Source organism: Triplophysa rosa, linkage group LG4, assembly GCF_024868665.1.
Source record: "Triplophysa rosa linkage group LG4, Trosa_1v2, whole genome shotgun sequence".
In the NCBI taxonomy this organism is placed as follows: domain Eukaryota; kingdom Metazoa; phylum Chordata; class Actinopteri; order Cypriniformes; family Nemacheilidae; genus Triplophysa; species Triplophysa rosa.
The window spans coordinates 22,863,820-22,881,721 of NC_079893.1; the positions used below are offsets into that span (position 1 = coordinate 22,863,820).

The 17,902-nt window shown below is 38.3% G+C and overlaps 5 protein-coding genes across 5 annotated transcripts in view; 2 read left to right on the forward strand and 3 right to left on the reverse strand.

Annotated features, from left to right (window-relative positions):
- Window positions 1–1,612, reverse strand: part of stox2a (storkhead box 2a) — a 64,650-nt gene extending 63,038 nt beyond the window's left edge. The window contains exon 1 of the mRNA XM_057331336.1: window positions 484–1,612. Within this exon, the coding sequence (XP_057187319.1) occupies window positions 484–805 (322 nt within the window). The 5' untranslated portion in view covers window positions 806–1,612. The remainder of the gene's footprint in view (window positions 1–483) is intronic.
- Window positions 1,613–4,565: 2,953 nt separating this feature from the next.
- On the reverse strand, window positions 4,566–6,948 carry ing2 (inhibitor of growth family, member 2). Its single transcript, XM_057331893.1, has 2 exons — window positions 6,632–6,948; window positions 4,566–5,852 (listed from the first exon to the last, which is right to left on the reverse strand). The coding sequence occupies exons 1-2, from the start codon at window positions 6,768–6,770 to the stop codon at window positions 5,149–5,151; spliced, it is 843 nt and encodes a 280-aa protein (XP_057187876.1). The 5' UTR covers window positions 6,771–6,948; the 3' UTR covers window positions 4,566–5,148.
- A 1,035-nt stretch (window positions 6,949–7,983) lies between these two features.
- On the forward strand, window positions 7,984–9,738 carry sod3b (superoxide dismutase 3, extracellular b). Its single transcript, XM_057331894.1, has 2 exons — window positions 7,984–8,087; window positions 8,652–9,738. Exon 2 carries the CDS (start codon window positions 8,665–8,667, stop codon window positions 9,226–9,228), a length of 564 nt encoding a protein of 187 aa, XP_057187877.1. The 5' UTR covers window positions 7,984–8,087; window positions 8,652–8,664; the 3' UTR covers window positions 9,229–9,738.
- A 358-nt stretch (window positions 9,739–10,096) lies between these two features.
- aip (aryl hydrocarbon receptor interacting protein) lies at window positions 10,097–14,207 on the forward strand. The gene is made up of 7 exons (XM_057331892.1): window positions 10,097–10,231; window positions 11,070–11,252; window positions 11,336–11,524; window positions 11,838–12,014; window positions 12,199–12,340; window positions 12,689–12,921; window positions 13,397–14,207. Exons 1-7 carry the CDS (start codon window positions 10,133–10,135, stop codon window positions 13,400–13,402), a joined length of 1,029 nt encoding a protein of 342 aa, XP_057187875.1. The 5' UTR covers window positions 10,097–10,132; the 3' UTR covers window positions 13,403–14,207.
- A 71-nt stretch (window positions 14,208–14,278) lies between these two features.
- Window positions 14,279–16,672, reverse strand: cdk2ap2 (cyclin dependent kinase 2 associated protein 2). The gene is made up of 5 exons (XM_057331895.1): window positions 16,412–16,672; window positions 15,990–16,141; window positions 15,469–15,560; window positions 14,868–14,988; window positions 14,279–14,613 (listed from the first exon to the last, which is right to left on the reverse strand). Exons 2-5 carry the CDS (start codon window positions 16,042–16,044, stop codon window positions 14,546–14,548), a joined length of 336 nt encoding a protein of 111 aa, XP_057187878.1. The 5' UTR covers window positions 16,045–16,141; window positions 16,412–16,672; the 3' UTR covers window positions 14,279–14,545.
- Between the last annotated feature and the right edge of the window lie 1,230 nt (window positions 16,673–17,902).

The following is a 17,902-nucleotide window of genomic DNA, read 5'->3' on the forward strand; positions in this document are numbered from 1 at the left end:
ATATATATAATGAGAAACATAATTGAAAACCTTATTAGCCGGTTACAAAGCCTAGTATTACAGCAAATTTCATGGTAAATTCTTGTTGTCACAATCATTAGTCCAAGGTTGTCAGATTTTGCAGAGAGAACATGCCGTGCACCATTCAGACATCAGATATGAATATGGGTGAGTGTATGTGTGTAACATACAAATTGTATCTTCACAGGACAGTACTGCATGTTGGGGAATCCCAGTACGCACCCCATGCTGTTTTCCTCTGCATGTTGGGCTTGCAAGTGCACTTGAATGTTCATGATGAGCAGGTAGAAATTCATGTTCCCATGAAAACCTGTGCACCTATACACATCACTCAAAATCTATTTATAAACACTGTTAGCCCTTGTTCTTTATGAATGAACTGAACTGTTGCTCTCTGCTAAACAGGTGTAAAACATTCTGCAGCCCAAGAAAGATATCGGATCAATGTATAAACAGGCTTACCTATACACTTGATCTCGAATCCCCGAGGTGGTTTCAGGGCCCTCCGTGTCCATCCTTCCCTCAGCACCTCCAAATGATCCTCCTTGCCTTGAATGAGCAGAACATGTTCATCTATCCAGCCCAAGAAAAACGTCTCCGATATGGCGTCCGTGACTTTCTTATTCCAGTAGTGCTGCATGTTCTCCGCTTTTAAGTCGGCGAATATCTCATAGCCGGTGTGGTGGTGCTGAAGCTTCTCCGTGACCGCGGGTGATTCGTCGGTGCTGACCCGTGACAGCACTATGGCCAGGGAATGGGGCGCTATCTGCAGGAACTTCTCCATTCTCCGGCGCGTTTCACACACAGGCCACGGCGCGGATTGTGTCCCCGTCCGAAGCTCCTCCACGGCACTCACACGGTGTTTTATTGCGCACCTTATTAAATTGCCAAAACGAGCACATCGCACCCGTAGTTCAGTTTGGGTTTGTTTCCAGGAGCCGAAGCGCTCCGCGTGACGGCGGAGGGTCCACCAGCATGCTACGCGAGAGAGACGCCAATGTCATTTATGCATACAACAAATGGTCACAATACTGCCTTCCGTATGGTGAGCCCATAGCCTGATGCCAACGGTCCAGTGGGCAATAAAGACTAGGCACTGCACTGATCGATAGAGCTTAATAATCAATAGGGCTTTCTGTATTAATAGATCCCAACCTGCCTCTTTCCACACCTCTCCCACGGCTTTCTGCGCATAGGAGCGAAAGAAAGCGCGTAGTGCGAGAGCGATTCCTCCAGACGGCTGGCCAGCATCAAGGCCTCTTTAACGGTGGCTTGATCGATTACTGCATTCATTGGTGATGTCTGATGGCCATAAACCGCAGATGACTTCATTCCTTCTTATTCATGTCTTCTCTTTTGGTGCGCTGCAAGGTTGCCTCCCAGTCCGTTTTTAGTATATTTGTTTACCTTGTATACTATTGACTATTCATAGAGACCGCAGGTTTGCGTTTCAGAGGTCAGACTCACAGTCGTAACTCGTTTCGGAGGCGTCTGGCTCGTGCGCCGGTGCCCGGTGCGGCGATCAGATAGGACGTGCGGAGAAGCGCAGCGACTGCGCGCGAGTGGATCACCAGATGTTTTCCTGACTCCACCTACAGGCGGCCTTTAAAACATGGCGAGTGCATGAACCTCGCAACAGGTGAACATTGGTAAAAGCAGAGCGCGAGCTGGCGGTCACCGATTAGCTCAAAAGCACTTTAAATGATCATAGGGTGGACATGAAAGAAGCGATGGGGCAGGGTATCCCTATGTGGGCTACAAATGTTTTCCTCCTTTTAAAGGGATAGTTCACCCTAAAATGATCTTATTCACCCTCGTGTCAATTTTGCAGAACACAAAGATAGAGTGGATGCCCATAGAGTGGATGTCAATGGCGTCCCAAATTGTTTGGTTACCAACGTTTTTCAAAATATCTTCTTTTGTATTTTACAGAAGACGTAAAATCATACAGATTTGTACTGAGGGTGTCAAAATAATGAAAATACCTTTCATGTAACCACTGCCTATGCATAATTTATATTATTGTCTTTCTAAATGAACTTCTTTTTATAGCAAATTGATAAATTGTTAGTTGTTCATTTTAAGTATACAAAAGGTCTCCATAAATAAAAATGTATACAAAACGTTACACTATGCTTTCACTGCTTAAACAAATATACGTCATTAATTGACACACTGTAATTTTTGTGGTACATCATTATTTTGATAAATTAGTAGATTGTGTGTTTGTGAATTTTAATCTGAAAAGAATCTAAATCCAGCTTTATTTGCATTCGCTTTTTTAAAACCTCCTTCATCAGATAACCTCCATTGAACAGAAAGAGAGCACTCAGGCTTTGGTGTCAGATATCCCTTCCCAAGTTTTCAGGGTATTTCCTCCTGCTTAGTGATTTCAGTATCACTCCAGAGAAGACCAACTCTTTAAAAGTCAAGTCAAATCAACTTTATTTATATAGCGCCTTTTACAATTTTCATTGTTACAAAGCAGCTGTACATAAAACATATTGACTATAAGCAAAACATTTAGGGGCGGTTTCCCAGACAGGGTTTAAGCCTAGTCCCAGACTAACTGAAATGTTAGAGGCGTTTTAAACGAAAACAATTTACACTGGCATATCTTCAAATATATCAGTGGGATTATTTTGTCTCAAGATGCATACCAGTAATGTTTTTTTGTAAAGTATGTTTTTTAACACAACTCAAATATCCTAATTTAACTAATGCCTAGTCCTGGTTTAAGATAGTCCTTGTTCGTGAAACCGCCCCTTAAAGCACACATTTAAGATAAGGGAGAGAGAAACACAGGTCAAATCTTAAACATTTCAATATTAATCAAGTAAAACTTTAAAATAAATAAATAAATAATGATCGTGTGGTGACCCTGGGTTGCAATTCTTTGTATAAAAGGTATTTCTTCACACACTCCCACAGGTAACCTCAAGATAACAAAGCTTTTGAAACATCTACGTGGGATGAGAAATAAATGCTGTGTGTTGCATTTAACAGGTAGAATTAGTGGAGTGGTTGGATACTTATTAACCAGCAGCGGGATTCATAGATTGTGTGAAACGTTAACACAACAAATCCTGGGTTATAGAGTAAACCTGATTACTGTGTAACCCAGAATAAATACACATTTACAAGTATTTGCCATGCTTGAAAGAGCTGGTGACCTACCCGTCTAATGTGTTCTTGTATTAAAAATGCAGGTCATTCTTTATTCACACAATGATTGTTTTTCCTGTAGCTATTACAGTTAAATGAGATGTTATTAAGACCTTTTGCATGTGACTTAAAATTTTATTTTTATTAGTAGTTACTAACAGGACTACACGAACACTGATATTGTGTCATTGTGACCCATTGAAATAATCAGCTTTATAAAAAATGATTAAAAATGCACAGAGGAATGTTAGTCTTTATTTCAATTTAGTCTGCTGAGATCACTAAAAACTTCACAGATCAGACTTACCTTGGATGGTTACTTGCTGGTGACATCTGCTGGCAGGACTGTTCTTTATTCTCTTCAACTAAACATAAAACAATTAGGAGATCCGATGTGATGAACATAATTTGTTATTGAGCTCACATTGACCCTAGAACAGGCAAAGAATAGACCCTGGAATGACTAATGTCAGTCCAAATTGCAAACTGTAGTGCTGGGACTATACATTCCTGTTTCTAAATGAATCTTCAGGAATGGCTCACTGGATATCTTAAATTGCTTATTGGCATCTCAAATATTGTCATAAGATTATACGCTCTTCCCTCAGCACAGCAAAATCTAAAACATGCAAAAATGGCTTTTATTACCTACCTTTTTTCAACCTAGTTCAAAAATCCCTGATTCAAAATATCATATGAGTGGACCTTAGTTGTAACACCACAACATATATTTAATAGCTTCCAGACATAGAGAAGGACATTAAAAAAAGAAAGAGGAACTCATTATATCCCATTACAACCGTAACACTATTGTCTCAAATATAGACCACTTTGAAAGATGTAAACATTGCGGGTCCAACGCTGATCTTAGTTGTTTTGAACAAAATACAACCAATAGAACAATTCTAACCGAATCAAAATTTACACAAATATCTTTAGGATTTAATTATATATGTAACAAACAAATAAAAGTTCAATTTAAAAATGAAACCGGACGTGCTTCTGGACCAGTGTTTGCAGTTTGTGTAGTGGTCTATTCACAACCAGTCAAAAATTTGACAGAGCTGCCGATTTTGTTTTTTCCCACTGGACAGCTTATATATTTTATCTAGTCACGCTTATTCAGTTTAAAATAATATTAATAAATATTAAATTTGGAAAATTATAACGCACAGTTTATATACTTGTAAAAAAGCATAAGCCTCCAGAGTCTTAAATATCAGCAGAAACAAATTCAGTGTGTCCAAAACCGAATGGTTACTAAATCAATTATTGAGTCTATTATTTTATATTTGTTAAAATACTATCTGTACATAAAATATGGACTGTCTCGTATATAACCCATAAGCAACTGATTTATAGTTACAACCACAAGCCAATTAGAGACATAACAAGCACTGATTTATTTAAATAGATGAAACTTCACAAAAATGAACAAAAAACATCACTCCAAAATTGTAACAAATAAAGTGAATTTGTTCTTTCACTGGAAGACATTTTGGAGGTGTTTTGTCCCATATGCTTGCTAAAATGTGGAATGAAAGAACAAGAAATGCAAAAATTAAAAAAAGATGTGGACATAACGTTGTGCATTTTGATCATGTGCCTCTTTTTTAACAACTTTTATTACCCTGGCCTGGGTGACTTCCAATATATGAACTTTAGAGGCTTAGTGAAAGCAACAATTTAGAGTAAAACATTTGGAAAAAGAACTCTTCATTATCTTAGGGACATTAGTGGCAGTATCTTAAACATCTGTGTTTCCATGGTTAAATAAGTCTGTTGGTCATTTCACCATCCATCCTAATGCATTAGCAACAACAGCACCTGTTTGGAAACTTTTCAGCTAAGTGCATGAGGAGAACCTTAACATAAGTTAAACACAAAAATCGCCAGTCCCCATACAGGCATATTTCATTTAAACAATCTTTAATATTAACATAGCACGTCTTCTGGAAGGCACTACCTGGACCGCCGATCCTTCTTGGCCCTATCTGCGCTTTTTTCCATAGTCTTTTCATTGTCACCCCTGCATTTGGGGCAATACCATTTACCTTTGGGTTTGTAGGTGAGTCCAACGCATGAAAAGTGGAACCACTCAATAGGACACTGCTCATTGTCGCAGCCAATCATCTCTCCATATGACACCTGTTCACAGAGGCAGTAGGTGGGCTCATTGGGATCTATGGTGAATTCAACCGGAGACGCTTCTCGTTCTTGCTTGGCCTTGGAGCGTTTCTTCTTCTTGGCCGACTTGGACTTTTTTTCACGGGGTTGCTGCGTAGGCTCTTCGCCCAGGTCTTCCAGGGCACCGTTAGCACCATGACAAGTGTCACGGCTCTCGCTGTTGCGCTGACGTCTGGGTCGCCGCGCTGAAGAGCGTTCGGGCATAACGTTGGCAGAGGTGCTCGCAGGATCGTGCCTCACCTTCTCCACAGGTCGCTCCGTTTCTCCTGCCTCCAAGAAGCTGGGCGAGTGGGCCTCGATCTGGCGCGAGCGGTTCTCCACAACCTCCATCATCTGCGTGACCACATGGATTTTCTCGTCTCCAAGCTCCTGACTGGTGATCAGAGCACGCTGCAATTGAATCTGCAGTCGTTTGCGTTGGGCACTGTCACTCTCCTTTTTGTACTTTTCATATATCTCATCCACCTCCTTGAGGACCTCTGAGTGGTTCAGAAAACAGAGAAGCATGAATGAAATAACGTGAGGTTGTGGGTTCAATCATAGAGTTGCAACACATTTGTAGACGCTGAACGCCCAAAACGTTTTACAAAGCCACACTTTAACACACTACAATCGATTGTTTTTTTTTGCATGTCTGGGTGTCTCTATTGCTACCTCTGCAGCTTTGTAACATAACCCTACAAGTCGCCTGCCTACCTACCTGCCAGAACATACGTACGCGCACCTCTGTCTCATAAAAACACGCGGAACAAAACCGTGATTCGAAACGTTTAATGAACGCTTTCTCGTTGCACAGAAATACATTTGCACGGCAACATTCATTTGCAAACTGCAAAGATAGCCAAAGCAAAACATAACTTCAAAGCATTACTAGGCGTCGGCATCGAGCCGTAGCCGTTTTAGCTCCGTTCGAACAAAACACACGGCGACAGAGAGCACCATTACGTCGTAGTGTAGCAGATACTATGGTAACTAAAGCGATGCGTTTAGAAAGAGCGCAGCCAAACAACAGTACAGAGAGTATGCACTAGTCAAAATGGCTGATCACTGGTGGTAGGATAGTGTTGCTACTAGAACAAACAGAAGCAATTTAACTAAAACACAGCGAGCGTGTCCAGCATTAGAAACACTAACAACAAGCATAATAAAAATGTGTTTGGTGTTATAAGAAATTAAACAAAGCCGGTATACGTAAATTGTACTGAAATATACATCGTTGTATACTGGCAGCTCTCACAAATGTTTCGCTTAACGTTACCTTGATACTTTGTGTCGATCTCGCGTAACAATGAAACATTCCTCTGTATGTCCAAAGGCAGCGATTCAACACATTCCAAATAATCCTCCACGTAGTTGACAAGCTGCGATTTTTCCACGTTTGGATAATGCCCTAACATGGTGATAGTAATACATCAAGCAGCTATGCACCTCTTAGATATGAACTACGGTTCAAAAACGAGTGGTTTCCACTCATATGTTCCTTTAAATTATGATGTTTGTTGGCAACCTTGTGGTGAAGCCACTCTTTCCGGGCAAATTCAGTCCAGTCTTCCCTGGCTACGAGAACTCCTTCAAACAAAACTATCGGCTGTGCGCATGCGTAAGATCGACCCATAAAATACCGCGTTTTGCATTTTCAGACGCTTCAACAAATAGGAGGTGGCGTTGCTGAGATATGGGCGGATCGTAGGATCAGCTGGGCGCGTCCAGAGCTCATGGATGGGAGGGTCGATACATGCTAAGTCAACAACACCGAGTTAGCATGTACTGGTGATAATGAGATAATATAAGTAATAGATCTATCCAGGTTGTCTAGCAATCAGTCAATGTTTCGTCTTTTGATTTACCACATTTCCAATAACGCACATTGTATTTCTCATAAAAAAATTGCGCACGCTGAGAATGAGCCCCGTTCTGTTGAAGTAACGTGGTACTACACTTGCGTAACTATGTGTATTGACAAGCCGGGCTTGCAGGCGTACAGCTCGGTCACAGACGTCTTAGCATGGGTACGCTACGCAAGCAACCGTTCTGCGCAGTATGCAGGACATCTCTGCCCAATGTCCGGGGACTTTCCCCTAAGCAATGATGGCGAAACGAGGTTCCCAGTACGTAGCTTAGGATACAAGTTTTCAGGCATGCGCATTGCTAACAGATTTAAGACAGGAACTATATAGAGCGGAATACGGCGATGTGTTTGCATGATGGTGAGATCATGATGGTCTGTCTTTTCATTCCGCGTAATCGATTTACGTATAGGACTGCAGCAGATTATAACAACGGTTTACAATTTAATGAGAACCACATTAAGAGCAGTATTTATTAGTATTTCTCATCTTGAAGTACAGACTGCAGAAATAATGTAAATTAGGTTCATACGTCACGATGAAACGCCCCTTCAGATGGTTCTGAGTCAACAGAATAGTTCTATAAGAAACTAAAGCAAAAGGTTTCTTAGTTGTCTTATTTTTATTATTTTATCATAATTATTCTGCAAGAATTATTCGAAATTTAAAGAAGATTAAAATCAATAAAAGATTAGTTGATTAGAAGTTCGTAGAAAAAAAAGGTTTTGTGCTGCATTGTGGGTAGACATGCCCATTTTGAGGTGTTAACGCCCCTAAATTATCCAAAAATTGGAGCCCATCACTTGCTACTTAAACGCCGAGTAACGATGTTATAATGAATCGATTTTAAGCGAGACAACGCAGAAGGTACGTACGATGTAGAATCTAAATAAATAAGTGTATGTAGTGATAATATATTTAATCAGTTAATGCAAAACAGAAACAACATTTAACATTGTGTTTTTAGACTATAACGTCATTATTTCTGCATGTGTGTGTATTTAATAACCAAAGATAATGTACAATGTACATTGCTGTAAAGTTTGTAGATGTTAAAATAATTGCATTTGCGCTATATTTGTATACTTTAACATTGCAACTGAATTGATATTGAAAGCATGGTGATCCCAATTTAAATCTAGATTAAAGACACATCTTTTCATCCAAGCATTCACTTAATGCAAAATATGCTAAATAAACCACCAGGAGACTGCATTTATTAGATATTATTTACTAGAATAATCTTGCTTGTTTTATAAAAACCATGCACTGTGCTGTGTTTTACCTTTTTTGTGTTTTTCTTATTTTCTACTGTAAAGCTGCTTTGGAACAATGCACATTGTGAAAAGCGCTATATAAATAAAATTGAATTGAATTTAAAAAAGCAACACGTGGTTTGACTGTGATTTTCTGTATTTTACTTTACCACAGAGAAAAAGAAGCAATGAAGACCCTTTGCTTTTCACCACTTCTGGCGCTTTTGTTGGGTTGCCATTTGTACTTTTGTGGATCAGCATTTGCATCATATAGTAATTCCGGATCACTTCAGGCTATGTGTAGGATGCATCCCAACACTCGAACAGCATCGGGCATGCCTTGTGTATATGGCCAGATTATTTTTAAACAGTCTGGATCAAAGGAGAAACTGAATGTGACTTTCAGACTCCATGGCCTCCCTGTCGACAGTAAACAGCCTAGAGCAATGCACATTCATGAGTATGGAGATTTGAGCAAGGGCTGCAATTCTACAGGTGGACATTACAATCCCCTCAGAATAAACCATCCAGGGGATTTTGGAAACTTTGTTCTGAAAAATGGAAAGATTTGTCAGTCACGGCATTTTAATGCAACACTCTTTGGAAAGCTCCCAATAATTGGCCGGTCTGTTGTTATACATGAGGGAAATGATGATTTGGGGAGAGGTGGAAATGCCGAAAGCCTGTTAAATGGCAATGCTGGACGGCGACTGACATGCTGTGTTATCGGACTGGGCAACCCTAGAAATTAAATACTCCCTACATAAAAAAGCTTTTTCACGTTTTCCACATGTCTCATTATACACCCTGCTGAAAAGTCTAATGGTTTCCATTACAAATGTCATTTTAAACCGTCTGCTGTTTACCATTAACCTTTGTTGTGTGTTTGGGATTATTCCAGAAGTATTTAAAACTGTCAACAAATGATCCACAAGTTTCTGAAAGGTTGGTTCCTATCTGCCAGATAACAAAATTACCATGGCAGCTTCCATTATAACCATTACAGTTTCCATTAAAACCATTAGAATTCCTATGATGGTTTATATTTTTATTTGGAATTAAAATGTTTTTTATTTATTTATTATTGCTATAGCACTGCAGTGTTGCATTTTTCAAAACGTCTGTTCTTTATTTGGCACTAAACAAATATTAAAATGTCCTGAATAAACCAGTATTTTTCAGTTGTCAGTATTACTTAATTTTATTGTTACAACTATTAGTGCTTTCATGTACACACGATAGCCTTTAGAAATAAATATTTTACCATGTAAAAAATTAAACATGTGTTTAACTAGTTACCATAGTTGTTTGTTATTAAATCCATAGAAACCACAAAATTACTATTCTCACCACAATAAGCACAGTTTAACCATGATTTCTGTACCAGAGCCGATCTGTACTAATAACAAGAATTGTAAAAAAATACTAATGCTGGTTACTGCTACACTTTTACTATAATAAAACAATGGTTAATTTAACTGGTTATTTTATGTTAATTCAGATTCCAGAAGATCTTCTGATTACATTCTATATGAATGTGTTTACATTAGTGTCATAACTCTAGCATGTTTTAAGTACAGTGCTGTGTAACTCTCGAAGCGTTTGCAGCGCCATCTAGCCGCATCTGACCCGCGCAACTCTACATCTCGAAGAATAATGGAGGAAATTGCTATCAAGCTTGAAGCGGACGGCATTATTAAAAAAGACATCTCTCCTGGAAAAGGAGAGTTTTCACCATTCCCAGATGGGACAAAGGTAGTGTAAGGTTTTGTGTATGTTGTGTAGACGTGAAATGTCGAGGAGGTGATACAATGTTTCATTCCGTAACGATTCAAAGTCCGATAGCAAGCTAACTTAACGTAACGTTAGCTGCATCAGTTTGCCTCGTTAGTTTTGTAGGATTCATTTATATGTTCGATGTTTCTACCTGAAATGAACATGAGCTATGCAATATAAAAAAAGCCCAGACGATGCTGTTTTGCGGAGACTTGTATTTGTTTATGTGCTGTTTTTACAGAAACAAGGTTTTCTGGTTTAGCCTTTGTAGCTAACCATCAGAGTGCATACATATCTGATGCAATAAAATAAATAAGGCTATCTCATAAACAGGACGTCTGTTTGCACTTTAAGGAGAAAACACAATTCATCCTGCCGAAACCTATGCAAAGACAATGTAACAATTGTATGTAATGGTTTGTCCACCCGTGTCATGACAACCCCAGCCTCTTCCCTTAGGAAAATAAACCTATTGGTTTTATATTATAGTAAAAGTGTGGTCTAATAATCATGTTTTTGGCAGATTGAAAATCACGTGTCTTACCATAGTATTTGCTACACACACCATGGTTAAACTATGGTTATTGTGGCCAGATCCCAATACATTTGTGGTTACTATGGTTTGCCTCAAATAAAAAACTATGGCTGCTCTTGTATATGGTTAACTTTAATAATTCATATTCATAATTTGTATATTATTGCATTGTGCAGCTCACCTTAATATTAAAGCAAATTGTATCCTTTTACAGGCAGGGTAATGTGTTAAATGTTGCATAACATATTTATTGTTTATAAAAACTAAACTCTCTTTTAAAAGGTCAAGTTTCATTTCCGCACTAGTCTTTGTGATGGGACAGTGCTGGATGACTCCAGGACAATGGGAGGTCGATGTAAACCTATGGAGCTCATACTGGGGAAGAAGTTCAAGCTTCCTGTGTGGGAGCAAGTGTTGACCACTATGAGAGAGGGTGAAGTGGCTGACTTTACCTGTGATGTCAAGGTTGGTAATCTGTGAGCAATAAACTAAATCAAATTACTGTACTCTCAAGAATGTTTCTAAATTATGATTGTTTTCTGTATTAGCACACAGCCATCTACCCTTCGGTTTCTTTGTCGCTACGCAACATCAGCAAAGGAAAAGACCCACTGGATGGACAGAGACACTGCTGTGGAATAGCACAGGTTCACTCGCATCATTCTATGGGTTACCCAGACCTGGATAAATTGCAGACCAATCCCCAGCCTCTTTTTTTTACTCTTGAGTTGCTACAGGTGAGAGCATGGGATCGTGTTTTGGTAGTGTAGTTTTACTAGGCTTGCTTGCAGCCTAGCAATCTAGGTAGCAAGCCAATCTGTGCCAAAACTTCTTTCAAAGTACCATTTGTATTAATACTTCTTTAACAACAGGAGACAGATAATATACTAGGTGAATAACTAGTAACTTGTTGTAAAATTAATAATAAAAATACTGAAATCATTTTAGAGACGTTATTTTAAGGTCCAAAAACTACACAGTGTTGCTTTAACTGTTGGTCATTTCCATTCTGTTTCATATTTGTGTTTAATATTCTCTGTCATCACCAAGATCTTGCCCCCGGGCTCCTTCCAAATGGAAATATGGGCAATGACAGATGAGGAGAAACTGGGAGCCATACCGCAGATCCATGAGGAGGGAAATTCACTTTTCAAGAGTGGAGACATTGCAGCAGCTGCTGAGAAATACTACAGTGCCATAGCCTGCCTAAAGAATTTACAAATGAAGGTTAGCCTGAGCAGATATTAAAACAATTTATACGTTGGTTTTGTTTGCTTTTGACCCTAATTTATTGTATATGGTATTTTTCACCAAGATTTGTTTTCAGCCAAGAGTCTGAACTCAATTCTTCCTTGCTTAATGTATATTCTGGTTATACTGTTAAAACACATACAGTATCCCCTATTTTTAGGAGCGACCGGGTGATGAGTCATGGATCAAATTTGACCACATGATCACTCCTCTCCTTCTCAACTACTGCCAGTGCAAATATCTTCAGGGCCAGTACTATGAGATTTTGGACCACTGCTCATCTATCATCAATAAGTATGATGGTAAATGTCAACACCAGAGTGTGTAAATTATAATATAATCCTATTACATAAGTAACAAATCAAAGTACATATAAAAGTCATACAGTATATGTTAATCTGATTATTATCTGCCCAACTTTGTTCAATGATTACCATATCTGCTTTTACGTCCAGCTATTTCAAAGAAGCATTTTATTGTGCAATTCATTGGTCATTGTCACAAAGTAGTTCTTGACAGACTGATCATAAATTTTATTATGTAAACATAAACTATGTAATGCTACGACAGACAAAATGTGAGTGTGCTCTTACCTTAGTGACATTAATCTGCATTTCAGATGCTTAATTTCATTCTTGCCTTTTGAACAGATAATGTAAAGGCATATTTCAAACGAGGGAAGGCGCATGCAGCGGTATGGAATGAGGCAGAGGCAAGAGCTGACTTTGCCAGGGTGGTTGAGTTAGACCCAACACTTGAATCCTCAGTCACAAAGGAAGTGAGAGCAATGGAAGAGCGCATCCGGAAGAAAGAGAAAGAAGAGAAGGGACGCTATAAGAACCTCTTCACCTATAGTGGCAAAGCTTCTGCTGCCGCTACTACAGTAAGTTCAGTCTTTCATCTCATTAGTCATTTTCAGATGCATTTTGGGTATCCATTCTTATTCCAATTTTGAGGAGAGGGTCTTGCATTTCAGGACTGCACACATCATTCGCTACCACTGTATTCACAGAATGCTAATAAAACATATAAAGGCGCGTACAGTACATTCTATCAAGTGCAAGTTGTGCAACCCAATCATAGTTTTTGTTTTAATCTTATAACAGAGATGTTGTTTTAGCAGTATTCTCTAATACTTTTGCTGGGTGTGAAGTCTTGTACATGTATATTATATGCTTATTTTTATTCACAGCTGCATCCATATGGTTTCATTAAACCAATCACTAAGCATTTTATTTGTATTTAGGGCTGTACACTTAACAGATCTAAAATTAGTCTAGATATGGGTTAGCCATAATTTTAGTTAAGCAACAAAAACATGTTTTCAGTTAAATAAACTGTGCTGCATTTTTTTTCAGGGCTAAAACCAAGCTGAACTCTCCGCATATTTTGAAAGAGTCCATGGTTAAGTTGGAACATGTGCATATAAATTTGCCCCCACTAGTTTATGTATCTCCTACACCTTTGGTTTTCATTTTACAGACATGCCCTAAGCAAACTACTTCGTCATTTTTTTATGTTCTGCTGGTAAACTGATAATCAATTTACTAGTAAGAAGTACATTGTTATTTACTGCATAGCTTTGAGGAGCCTGGTCATCCATTTTGCCAACAAACAATGATGAAGAGTTATAAATAAGTGAACACAGACAGCAAGAGAATAATTCAGAAAATGAAAACACAAGTCAATGTTGTCAAGTTACCAATGGGAACCGTAAAAACCAGGATTTGGTAAATACTGGTTAATCACCTTATCCCTCCATACTTTTTGGATATAGTGGGCAATGCATTGGAGATCAAGTGCTCTAACAAGGGTGGTTGAAATGAAACAAATTTGAATTAAGACAGTCTAGATAACAAAATGTCTTATCTGCATTTCTATCACTATATCCCCTTATTTTGTGTTCTTTTGTATTTATTTTGTTTTTCCACATTATTGATATTACTCACTGTTAATTATATTCATTGTGTGTATGCAACATTTTTAATATTAAAAGAAAAAAAAAAAGATATGTAACATGTAATAAAAGACACAAGTTAGCACTGTGACACCACATGTGAAAAAATTCACTTTGCCATCAAAACAGAAATCATGTACTCTCCCTTTTCTGTGTAATTCACAATTATGCCTATCTGTGTCACTACAAATAAACACATTTTTTTCAAAACATGTGTAAACTTCAGCTCTTTTGCATTAATGTGATGACTGAAGCAAGTTTAATAATCACTTGTTACCCAAAATTGAAAATTCTTCAAATTGTTTATTGATTTTGTTTTATTTAAATACAGAATTGCAAAAATTGGGCTTAAAAAATTGCTATGCTATTTGCAGTAACACTACATGAGGTTTACATCAGGGCAGGTGGGGACTAGGCTATGCGCGATGGACAAAGTAGATCAATAAGAAAGATACAAAATATTGGTGTAAATAGCTTGGCAGAGAAAGCGTTTCTTGTGAGAGACGGAACAATGGGGAGACAAGTACCAGAGGGAGATTGTGGATGGATGTTATGTGCGAGCACTTCGCTCTGTCTCTGCTAGACACTCCCTGACAAGGGCACGTGCATGAATGATACCTGAAAGACAAAAACACAAATTAAATATTAAACACACATCTAAATATTAGATATTTTAGATAGTTGGACATTTACAACAACTGGTAAGAATTTTTTTAGTAGAACCCTATAATGGAACTTTATGGAAACAATGGAAAAAAAGTTATTGGTCTGAGATTTGAGGAAGCCTTTCACCTGTATGCTCCCATTTCTATGAGGGGACTACACTTATCACTGACTGTTTTAAACGTTATGCGTGTACTTTGTTTGAGTACCTCTCTTTAGTCTCTCCATGGCACTTTTGCTGCCAGCGTAGGTAGGCCGTATTTCACGGCTCATCTCCTCAATGACAGAGAGCAGCTCACTGTAGGTGGATCCCTGGGACACTTTAACTGGCTGGTAAAAAATATAATGTTTTGAGTGAAACCTTTCACAGAAATTCTAATGTGGTGATACTCTGATAAGCTCTGATATTATATGTGAGAAGCAATGAGATTTAAAGTGTCACCATAATTGAATTTAGCTCTTGGATGTGCTTGTTTCCATTTCAGTATCACTAAATAGGTTTACAAATTAACTTTCTTTTCACACACCTATCATTTCACTTTTTAGAGTTTTTAACATTTTGGGACCTTTAGGTGTATATAAAATGACTGACATTTTATAAAGTCTTTTTGTTCAGCTGAAGAAAGAAAGTCAACTGAGAGATGGCATGAATTTAAATAAATGGAGATTTTTTTATTTTTGGGGCGAACTAATACTTTAAGCGTGCTGTTTAATGAAATGCTTGGCCCTAGATCTTTCACATAGATAGGAAAAGTTGTTTGGATAAAACAGAAAATATAAATCTAAGATGATTGTATTAAAAAAGCTTACTTGTACAAAGCCCATTGATGGTGGACCAAAGTCACTGAATGCTGGTCTAAAGTTTGAAGAGGATGGTAGCGATGGAGAGGAGCCACAGGATCCTAAAACCAAAGACCAAGATGAGAACCAGTCACAGATAAAAAAAACCATGAAAAGCACAATCTCTCAACCAATGATATTTCACCACCCTACATGCAAGGAAGACAGAAAAAGCAGCCAAATTGGATGCGGTGTAGGGATGGCACAGAACACTCACATATTGGTACGAAACCAGCCTTGTTAGGTTTTAAGATAAACGGAGAAGGTTGCGGTTAGCGACACTCTATGTCATAATTATGTAATGAGCAAGACAGATGGCTATGGCTTCTTTAACTCCTCCCCTTTATCCGTTCATCTGACCTCTTTTACTGTAGGTTCACTGACCCTTGCCTCAGGATTAAACGACGCTGCACACGAAAAGACTATGTGCACACAACACCTAAAGCGCATTTTAATAAAAATGCATAAGCAGCGATCACAATGAAACTCACCTGGTGGTGTGTGGTTGGAGCTGGTGGGTGCGGGGGCGATCGGCTTGTAACTCATATTCACACCGCCGTCGACTGTACCTCGCTTGATGTAAAGTTCCAGTTTACCTTCTAAATCGATGACTTTTGGTATGCGGAGCAGGGACGATGTTGAACTAAGGCAAACACACAGTACATATGAACACATAAGAGGGATGATCAAGGCTAGCGGACATAAAGACGTTCCCCCATTCAACTTAACCGGCTTGAAATCCCGACTTGTTAACTCATCTGCTTTTATGTTAGGTTTCTTCGATATTTTGTGTTTGTGTTAATATAGCGACACATTGTAAATTATACACAAATAATTTAAAAGTTTGGCCTATTGAAATGTAAAGGATGCCTATAGTGGATTATGAAAGGTAAATTTAACTAACGTTACCCACCTCTTCCGCGAACTCGCTCGACAGCGACACGCGCTAAATGTCCGACAAATAACAAACTCCGTGAACACTTGCAGAATTAGAAAGGGATTTTGGTCATTACCACGACCGTATAATAACTGTTTGATGAGGTGAGCGGGAATTATAATGCACAATAACACTTTCGCTTCGCGGAGGTGCCGATTCTTCTCTCTTCTTCCTGCGCGTGCTAGCCTGCTATGTTATTTTCCCATGATACTCGGCAAAAAGTGTGTGTGCGTCATCACGCCGCCCGGCACGCGCCTGTATGCTCTCCGCTCCACAATCTATTCTGGAATTTCCTTGTTTAGGTGTTCAGGAGGAGTTGGCAACACAATGGTGGACCAGGGGTTGCGAAATTGACATTTTTTGATGATAATAATTTTTTTTTAAGTTATGCTTGTTAAGAAAGGTAAAGTAGGTTTGAGGTCTTTGATACACAGTAAAAAAATGCATTGTGTGAGAGGACAACAACGACCGCATGCCTTCACAGATCCGCATGCCTTTTGATCTGTCGAGTTCAATATTGAGCAACACACCTTATGTAGACATTAAATACTGTTTATAGACATGGTTGTGATATGGTTTTATTGTTGCATATTATACCTACCAGAAAATAAATATTTTAAATATCATCATTAATTTCTAATGTTTTAAACTAAGTGACTGGTTGATTCCTGTTCCACCACTTTAATTTATTTGCATGGAAAAGGAGTGCAGCGTCATGATATTATTAAGTTCACTTGAAAAGAGTGAAAATTAAACATAAGGTTCAATGTATAGGTTGTTCCACTGTCATCCATTAAGTACCACCTCTGGTTATATAGACAGAAAGTGCTTATATGCTGAAATCTGATCTGCCTCTAAATCATTAATAATAGAGCCCATTGCAGTTATATATAATACCACATATTTAAAGGGATAGTTCAGCCAAAAATGAAAATTCTCACCCTCACGTCATTTTGAACCTGTATGACACTAGCTTAAAATATTTTATTTTGCGTTCCACAGAATTAAGAGTCAAGTTTTCAATGACATGAGGGAGCATATATAAATGTTGTCATTTTTTATATTTGGTGATCTATTCCTTTAAGTGTGATCTTCAAAGAAGTACATTTACATATTTTGTAAGATGTACAATACATCTTTTACATTTACATTAAGATCTGCATTGACAACCACAGACAATGACCAATGTAGCTATATGTGAGGCTAAACGCTCATTTCTACAGAAGAAGCTGTTAAATAAAATCTGTCATTACCACCATGTTTTAAATTTACCCACATTTTTATTGTCAAGATACCTTGAGCTTTTTCACATGCTCCACATATGAAGCATCAAGACAATTCTGTAAACCTGCTGATCAATAACTAAAATAGTTGCTAAAACAATTTTCTAGATTGTAGAAAAACGTAATTCTAGATCTGACAGCTACATTCTTCTTTTTTAATTTTATTGAACACGAGGCCTCTTCT

Excerpts from the sequence above, each read along its gene's own strand:
- ing2 (XM_057331893.1), bottom strand. The coding sequence starts at position 6,770 with ATGTTAGGGCATTATCCAAACGTGGAAAAATCGCAGCTTGTCAACTAC. Across the intron at positions 5,853-6,631 it reads GATCGACACAAAGTATCAAG|AGGTCCTCAAGGAGGTGGAT; the intron begins GTAACGTTAAGC and ends TGAACCACTCAG.
- sod3b (XM_057331894.1), top strand. The coding sequence starts at position 8,665 with ATGAAGACCCTTTGCTTTTCACCACTTCTGGCGCTTTTGTTGGGTTGC.
- aip (XM_057331892.1), top strand. The coding sequence starts at position 10,133 with ATGGAGGAAATTGCTATCAAGCTTGAAGCGGACGGCATTATTAAAAAA. Across the intron at positions 11,525-11,837 it reads TTACTCTTGAGTTGCTACAG|ATCTTGCCCCCGGGCTCCTT; the intron begins GTGAGAGCATGG and ends GTCATCACCAAG. Across the intron at positions 12,015-12,198 it reads TAAAGAATTTACAAATGAAG|GAGCGACCGGGTGATGAGTC; the intron begins GTTAGCCTGAGC and ends CCCTATTTTTAG.
- cdk2ap2 (XM_057331895.1), bottom strand. The coding sequence starts at position 16,044 with ATGAGTTACAAGCCGATCGCCCCCGCACCCACCAGCTCCAACCACACA. Across the intron at positions 15,561-15,989 it reads CTCCAACCACACACCACCAG|GATCCTGTGGCTCCTCTCCA; the intron begins GTGAGTTTCATT and ends CTTTGGTTTTAG. Across the intron at positions 14,614-14,867 it reads CATGGAGAGACTAAAGAGAG|GTATCATTCATGCACGTGCC; the intron begins GTACTCAAACAA and ends TTTGTCTTTCAG.